Source organism: Etheostoma spectabile, chromosome 20, assembly GCF_008692095.1.
Source record: "Etheostoma spectabile isolate EspeVRDwgs_2016 chromosome 20, UIUC_Espe_1.0, whole genome shotgun sequence".
NCBI lineage: Eukaryota > Metazoa > Chordata > Actinopteri > Perciformes > Percidae > Etheostoma > Etheostoma spectabile.
The window spans coordinates 15,377,048-15,386,039 of record NC_045752.1 but is presented as its reverse complement, the minus strand read 5'-3'; the positions used below and the strand labels follow the sequence as shown (position 1 = coordinate 15,386,039).

Below are 8,992 nucleotides of genomic sequence, written 5' to 3'. Positions count from 1 at the left end.
TTTATTCCCTAGCATTTTATACTTACCATTAAACCTCAACATGTCTCCTAAGCTTCTCTTAACTTGAGCTCCAAACCAGATACTTAACCTGTCCAAAACAGCCCACTCAGTGCACACGGGTCCGCGAGCTGTGAACTAGCAAACCCTCTTTGGTTTTAATAAGGAATTTCATCTGCATTTTAATGAGGAAATCCAGGAAAGCTGACAAGCCCTTTAAGAAAAACTGAAGGACAAATGTGCATAAGTGTTCAGTGAAGAATTACCAACTTCACTGAAAGTGGCAACAATTTGTATTCGTCTTAAAGAATGTCCAGATGTCCAGATGTATTCAGCAGAAACTGTACTTTGAATGTTTTAATGTGAAACCAGAAGAAGATAAAATATTTTGGAAAGGAAGGAAGGAAGGGCATCTCTCCTGATCCATGCAATAATAAATCATCTAATTGGTCTCCTGTTCTGCTGATAACTTTTGGGTTTTCGTTTTTGATGATCCAGCACCAAGCTACAGTGGAGCTGACTACATTCATTCTTTATCATTCTTCCTTATCTGTTGACTGTTTCATTCATGTATTTTTATTCTATTATATTTATTTCTACATTCCTCTTCTTCCAACAATATACTGTTGTCTACTTTCCTCCGGAGGAAGGTGTTTTAGGCCTTTTTGTAACAAAGCAGAAGGTAAATGTACTATACAGGTTGTCCAGAAAGATTGTTTTTACTATTATCACAAGTCCTGTGTCACCTGAACCCTTAATGTTAGATACAAATTTATTTAACACTTGTACTCCAATGACAATGAATGTAGAATTTCAAAGAGTTGGTAAGCAACTGTAATCACCACTTTTATGTTAACAATGGCTCAAATGATTATGAGTTTGTGAAAGTTGTTTTTTGTAGTGACAAACCCACAGATCATTTTCACAAATCTTAGCTTTTTAGCATCTATCGTTTTAGTTTCACAGCAATTTTACTGTTTTTATTCAATCTCATGCTTTTAGTATGAACATTGTTACCAGACGCAGCTCTTTTCAGCAAATGCATTTTAAAAACCCATTGTACACCTCACTGTGATTAGACGGTGAGCACGGTGGACCATTTACCAGCTGAAGAGCCAGATTTGTTTCCTCAGGAGTTAGTAGAGACCACATTTTCTACAGTAGCTCAAGAGCACCTTGGCAGTGCCCAGGAGGTGAACTGGCACCTTTCCAGCTACCATTTCACCAACATACTTTGGTCCGTCTGGGAACTCGAACCCCCCGGTTCCCAACACAATTCCCTGCTGCCACCCCCAATTGCTGACACAATTGCACATTCTTGACATTAGCACCACCTAAATGCCTCATGTCAGACTGCATACATCAGTATGGGTTGAGGAAATGCTGTACATATCGATCTAACATGATTGTTCCGAACCTCACCAGTGCATTCTTGTACTTATTGTGTATTGTATATTGTTCTTCCTCAAAGTACATCTAGTCTGCTGATGCTCTCAAACACTAAACATTTGTATTTTCTGTCTCTCCCTTCTTCTCTGACTCTCTCCTTTGCCACAGAATGATCCCCCCATCAAGCAAAAACTTCCTGGTCAACAACCTGGCAGCAGGGACCCAGTACGACCTCTGCGTGCTGGCCATTTACGATGATGTCATCACCTCTCTGACAGCAACACGTGTGGTCGGCTGTGTGCAGTTCAACACCGAGTCTGAGTACATGAGGTGTCATTTTATGCAGTCTCAGTTCCTCGGCGGGACTATGATTATCATCATCGGAGGGATAATAGTGGCTTCGGTGCTCGTTTTCATCATCATCCTGATGATACGGTACAAGGTGGGTCCCTGTCCGTCTCGCTTAATCCACTCTGTCCAGAAAGGAATAAGAGGAGAGAGCCTGTCATTATGTGGGACGATTGGCATCATTAACATGATGGCCTTTTGCTAGCCCGGTCTGCTTCTTATAAACTGACCAGACACTTTTGATCATTTAAGATGCAGTATATCATAGCATGCAACCAAATCCCAAGATATGTAGAAATAAGAATATATTATTTCAATTTTGAAAAAATGCGTTTTTTTAAGGGTTTTTCTTCTGTGCATTCAACTTATTTTTGCACAGTGATAGCGTACGGGTATGTGCTGAAAGTGACTGGCTGAAATCAAAGTGGGAATGTTAAAGTTATACTCTATAAGCACTACGCTAGGCTATAAACGTATACAGATACAACGTATACTGTCAATAAGTGCATTGTATGACAATGTATTAAACAAAACAACAAAATACAGGACTTCACCTCCTGGGGCCTAATTTAATTTAAGCTTAAAGGATTGTTTAAGATCAACATAAATAGTGACTTAGTTTATGTCATTATGTAAAAAACAAAATAGTGGTAATATTTCTTTTGTGAGGCATTTTTCCCAACCCTACATGAAAACATTCAAACGCAAACATTTCAGTATGGAAAAAGAATAATCAACACCTCATTGCTTTTATCTGTTTTTTCCTCAGGTGTGTAACCCTGGTGAGGGGGGTAAAGGTGTTTCATTGTCGATGACCAACGTTCACTCACAGACCAATGGGCAACAGTCACAGGGATGCACTGTGACTCCAAGCTCCTCTAAACACGGCTCAATCGGATTAGACGACCTTTCAGGAGGCACAAAGAAAAGGAGTGGAGCAGGAGGAGGAAGAGGAGGGGGTAAGGATACGATGACTCAGTCGTCCGACTCATCCCTGCCTGATTGCTCCACGACTACGTCAGTTCTCAGCCAGCCTTGGGCAGCCAAAAGCCCAACAGCTGGAGCCGAGGAATGGGAGAAAACGGGTGAAGAGAGAGCTCAAGCTGACAACTTGTCGCCCACCGGCCCCGGAGGTTCACTGACCAAGCCAAAGCGGAAGCCCACTCCAAGTAAGCCAGGCCCGGCTTGCTCCAACACCTCGGCTACTCCTGAAAACCTCCCCTCCCCTCGTCCTCCTTCCTCCTCCTTCTCTACCGCCTCCTCTGCTCTCCTCCCCTCCACCCCTCTGGAGAATCTCAACACTAACCGCAACAACTCCACCTCTCTTAACCAACCCCCACCTCCCTTTGTCCCTTCCTTTTTCTCCAGCCCTCTCGCCACCCCGAGCCCCGTCCCCTCCATCCGTTTTAGAGAGACGCCCATCCTGCGCAGGGCTCCTCGCGCAGGCACCTCATCCTCCGCCAAGTACCAGACTCTCCCTGTGGAGGAGGCAGGGAGGAGCAGGGGGAGGAGGAGGTACTCGCTTAGTGAAGGAGGTTCAAAGACTCACTCGTCACATCAGGGAGCAGGAGGAGCGCCCAAAATAGGGCGCATAATGCGGGACAAAAGGAGCCAATCAATGAGCGGGATACTACTCCCAAAAGATGGGGATGGAGACTCAGACAAGGGCCGGTGCGATTCGGACTGGATCTTAGAAAGCACAGTTTGAACTGGAATGAGACAGCAACCATAAAATAAACTTTGGTTTATCCATTTTTGTTTATGTAATGTTTAAGTGTGTGTGTGTGTGTGTGTGTGTGTGTTATTTTGAATGTGTCTAGAGTGGTGAATGAGTGAAAACTAATGTGTGTTTGTGACATATGAAACAGTGTGTGTTGCAATTTAGGATGTGCGTTTTTTGGTGTGTACTGTATGTGTGTGTGTGTTCATGTTTGAACCTTTCTTTATAAATGCGTGAGAGGGTGATTTTGTGTTTTGGGTGAAAGCGTGAACAACTTTAATTTTCCAGCCTGTTTTTTTTTTTTCATAATTTTTCTTCACCATTCTTTGTATTCGGTTTACAGTTAATTTCACGTTGACAGTTTTCTATCTCTTTTTTCAGTCTGTCATTCAGCGAGTATCTCGCCTTGTCTCGTAGCGTCCTCAAGTTGTCTCGGTTTCACGTTATAGCACAAAATAAAACAAGACAATGGGCTTGCCACGTTATTTCCGGATTCACACTCACTTTCTCTGAAAATACCACAAAAACGGAACTATTACAGGTAAAAAGTGGAAAATAAAAATAATGCAAGAACTGCAAAGCACACCATTACTACGTCCACAAGCCCACAGGAAGTGTGTATCAATACTGCGGCAAGAGAATAGCAGTCGGTGCCTTCTTTTGCAACAGACCCTCTGACAGATGATTTAACTGGATTTAGGACTCCACCACGCTCCCTGAACGAGGGATTAGGACGGAGGGGACAAACAAAAAGGAAGAGAGATATTTCACACATAGCCTTTCTTACCTACTGAGGAGTACAGATGTTTCTTGACATATAGACGGACAAAAAACTGAGACAAAAAGTAGAAGTGAAGACTTTAACGGACCTCTTATGAAATTGATATTTTTTAAAGGGAAGAATAAAACAAAACAAAAAAAGAACATGAAAACCCTGTGAGCTTTTCACATGACATTGCATTACAGCCTGTTGGTCACAAGCTCCAGGTAAGCTTCTGTACAGAAAAAGACAACATGTACTGTGTTGTTATGTTGTGTAAAATAAAAAAGGGATAAAATGAAAACTGGAAATGTGTGTTTTATGTTTTATTCCCTCAAAGAGAAATGCTATTTACTTGATCTTTGCATATTTAGCGAGGATGAGCTTCTAACTGTTCGGATTAGTTAGCTGCTTTCTACCACAAAAGACAGTAGTAATGCTAGGTCACAGTTGCTTTTCATCGGGCATCTATGTTTATGGCATCAATTGTTCTTCCCATTTTTGCATTATTTCATTTGGAAAAAAAAGACTTGTGGTAGTTTTTAATTAAAACGCTTAAAGTTTCACATTTACATTCACCTTTTTGTGACGTAATGTATCAGTGTTTTGCCATAAACCCTAGACATACTGCCGGGTAGTTTAATACATAATAATACTCCATAAGTTATTTTTTATCTATCAACAACCAAGCATGTGGGCTCAAAGCAATGAAAAACACCACAAAGCCAGCTGCCATAGACCTTCAGCAACAAGGCGACCTGGGGGCCACAGGCAGTATGGGTGAAGTCACTATCAGTTAACATCAATGCAGGGAATTGATTAACTTTGCAATTAAATCACTGTAAATTGTTTGATATGAAACAGTTCTGACAGGCAATTGTGAGTGGATGTTGTCAATTTAATAATCAGACATTGCTGTTTTAATGAAGTAAATTATGATGCTGAATAATTGCTGACCTCTGTGAGCAATATTTCAGCGTTAATTCTGTGTTTTTCTGCAGCGGTGGGCACTCGCTATTAGATCCTAAGGTTAAATTATTAATAATGAAGTCAATAAAACAGACGTACGTCTCCTATCCTGACAAAGTTACTTAATTAAAGAGAGTGAGATACAAACTTGAGCTCCTCTGGGATTAAAACCAAAATTACCCCCACTGCTGCACTCCTATCTCATTCAGGTTCTCTCCCTGGTTTTAAATAACAATAGCTGATGACGCGAGCAGACATCAGGTGAATATTTAAACAGGAACTAGAGTCGCTGGAGAGTCATATGATAGGACGAGAGAGAAAACAATTGTCCTAGTTTAATTTGTATAAAAAGCCCTTTGCCACTGCTGTCCAGCGTTCCAGCAGAGCCACAAAGCAAGCTCACACATTCTCTCTTTAAAACTGTGTTAGTAGTTTCCTGGTTCGCGCCTCCTTCACTGACCTTCCAATGTATTTCTTAAGCTGTAAATTCTTAATGGTAAGAGGCTTTGGAGGAGACAGTCCCTCTCCATATCTTTTTTTCCCTAATTTTCTCTACTGTTAAACCCCCCTCTCTCTTTCTCCCTCCCTCCATCTTTCTCTCATTTATCATTGTAATATATTTTTTAACCAATTTAGCAGCAGCTTTTGTGCAGTGAGAGATAGCTTGTGAAGAAGAGGCTCAAAGCAATACGCTGTAGCATTTACACTGCATTTCAACCAAAAACACTTCTGCTACATCAATGGAGTGCAACATGAATTAATTAAGTTTTGTTAAGGGTCCACTCTCAGATGATCCATGACTGGGGAGCAGAACCTAGCAGAGCACACTAATGGAGGTCACCGGATCAAGCCCAGCAGAAGTTTGAGTCAGCTGGTGGAAGCAGGTTGTGGGCGGCACAAGGTGCCTTAGAGACAGGAAACTGAAACTGAGTTAAAGCTGTGAGTTAATTACACACAAATGTGTTTGTTACAAGAATGTGAGAAACACTTTGAAAGACTAAATGAATGAATGAGAACATGCATGAGAGTGGAGGATGGACAAGAGCAGAAAAGCTTTTTTACATGACTAATTAAAAACTTTGCTACACCATCCAGAATATTTTTAAAGCCTCAACAAAACCTTAATCCTAAGAATATGTGTGAAGTCTGACATCTATTGGTGAGAAACACTAGCCATCTGCTCTTGGCTGGTCTTTGGCTCTAGGTGAAATCACCATCTGTTGCTAAATAAAGGCCCAGACACACCAGCATTTAACACGGACAATTAATTTCAATGGAATTATTGCAATCTGTGAATGACCTCACATACAAAGCCCCGGAAGTGTCACGGTGAGATTTTGTTATGGTTGCATTGCGCTGGGCAGCTGAGTGGAAATAGACCCATGTCTCGGGAATGGAAGAAGAATTGCAAAGTAACGCAAAACATATTGCGAGGGAATGCAGTATATTGCGAGAGAAAACAAAACATATTGCAAGGGAATGCAGTAAATTGCAAGAGAAAGGAAAACATGTTGCAAAGTAATGCAAAACTTATTGCGAAGGAATTCAAAATATTGCAAGGTAACGCAAAAGTCGTCTCCTGAAAGAATCTTGCTGTGGCCCTTTTTGGGCTCTGTACTCACAGGAGCAAAGGGGCATGATTCTTTTTTTTTCAAGTTCATCTTTGGTAAACTTTTACAAATGAATTCACTCTTTTTATACTGTGTTGGTTATCTGACTGTTAGCAATGTAGCTAGAGAGCTTAGGAACATTAATAACTTATTATATATAAAACATACTGTACAATCCTGCAATCAAATGCCAACGGAAGAAAGTAATGAGTCTCGTACAGATAATGAAGATCAGAGAGTTACTGTAGTTGCCTAGCTTGCAACTATTTTATAAGCTACACTAGTTTACCAACTGGAAAACGCATTTCTTGCAGAAACTGCTCGTGAATGCTGAAAAGCTAAATTGCAAAAGCTGAACTGGATTGCTGGCATAATTGCGTAAGAAGAAGGTGAAGAAGTGCGAAAAGTTGGAAAAGTGGGAATGGCTTTAATTAGTATGAATTTGAAACATTGAATAATACCAATAATGTATCAAACAAAAGTGGAATATTTTCAGGTATTACTACACTGAATTGCTAGGTAAAATGTGTAAGAACATAAAGTTGAAGTGGAAAACGTCATGATGAGATAAGTGATTAAAAATGCATGGTAAATAATGTATTTGTTTTGAGATTTAAAATTGTTGTTACATGTAACATATCTGTTCTGCTATGTTGGCCAGGTCTCTTTTGAAAAATAGATTTTATATCTCAAAGAGACTAACCTGGTTAAATAAGGGTTAAATATATATATATATTTTTTTTAAAGTCAGGGAAATTATGTTGAAAAAAAGTGAAGAAAAAGTCATAGTGTAGCATGTTGAAAAGTCATAGTATAGTATGTTGAAAAAAGTGATAAAGTATGGTACAACATGTCAAAAAATGCCTTAGTATAGCATTTTGAAAAAGTCATAGTATAGAGTGTCAACAAAAGTACTCATGTAGTATATCGAAAAAAGTGCTAAAAAAGTTATAACACAGTATTTCAAAAAACGTGATGTAAAATCATAGTCGAGCTTCTCAAACATAGTGATAGAGTCATAGTATAACATGTCAAAAAAAGTGATTATAAAGTCTTAGTATAGCATCTTGAAAAAAGTCGTGGAATAGCATGTCAAAGAAGTTGTGAAAAAGTCATAGAATAGCATGTAGAAAAGAGTGATTATAAAGTCTTAGTATAGCATGTTGAAAAAAATCATAGTGTAGCATATCGAGAAAATTAATGAAAAAGTCATAGTATAGCATGTCGAAAAAAAGGTCGAAAAAGTCACAGTACAGCATGTTGAAAAGTAATCGCACAGCATGGATGTCAAAAACATTGATAATAATCTCATGTTAGCATGTTGAAATGCCATAGTATTGAATGTTGTATAAAGTGATAATAAATCATACTGTAGCATGTTGAAAAACTCACGGTTATAGGATAGCAAAAAAGTCATAGTATAGTGTGTTAAAAAAGTAATTATATAGCATAATGAAAAAAGTGCTAAAAAAGTTATAGTATAGTAATTTGAATACAAGTGATCTAAAGTCATTAGATTAGATTATACTTTATTCATCCCACGACGGGGAAATTTTGTTGTCACGGCAGCAGCATTTTTCCAATAAAAGCAAAAAACAAAAACACACAAACAAGTAAGCACACAAGAATACCGTCAAAACAATAGACAATGATAATATAATATGATAGCATCATCAGTATGCACAATGGCGTCAAATCAAGGAATTTTAAAGTGCGTTTTGCCATGATAAGAAACATATTGCAGTGTAAGTGACGTTAAAATTAAATTGAATGTGTAATGCTAGAGTCTAGCCATAATTTAATTATATTAACCTGTGACCATAAATATTGAAAAGGTAGTACTTGTAACTAAATAATATAATACCAATGTTAAAGATAAACAGAAAGTGTGTGGTGTAGATGGAGGAAATCAGAACAGAAACCACAACATCTCCTCAGGTGTGCAGGTGTTGTAAGAGTCTGACAAGCGCGCCGGAGGAAGGACGCTGCGGCCCTCTCCTTGTCTTACACCGTGGTTGTGCTCCGTCGTGCGTTGGCTGAGGACGCTCAGGCCGCCCAATGTCATGTAGGGGGTAGAGGTTTTGTCCACGATGGATGTCAGCTTGGCTAACATCCTCCTCTCCCCTACTTCCTCTATGGGTTCCAGAGGACAGTCCAGGACAGAGCTCGCTCTCCTGATCAGTCTTTTGAGTCTGCTCC

General features: G+C 39.6%; 1 protein-coding gene across 5 annotated transcripts in view; it reads left to right on the top strand.

Annotated features, from left to right (window-relative positions):
* Positions 1-8,992, top strand: part of lrfn5a (leucine rich repeat and fibronectin type III domain containing 5a) — a 127,944-nt gene that overhangs the window by 114,106 nt on the left and 4,846 nt on the right. For 3 of the 5 annotated variants that reach the window (XM_032500598.1, XM_032500597.1, XM_032500599.1), the window contains 2 exons: positions 1,555-1,828; positions 2,504-4,362. In XM_032500598.1, the coding sequence (XP_032356489.1) occupies positions 1,555-1,828; positions 2,504-3,442 (1,213 nt within the window). In that variant the 3' untranslated portion in view covers positions 3,443-4,362. Of the gene's footprint in view, positions 1-1,554; positions 1,829-2,503; positions 4,363-6,054; positions 6,058-8,869; positions 8,877-8,992 lie in introns of those variants that run through there. The other 2 variants (XR_004326960.1, XR_004326961.1) reach the window with 2 other exon arrangements.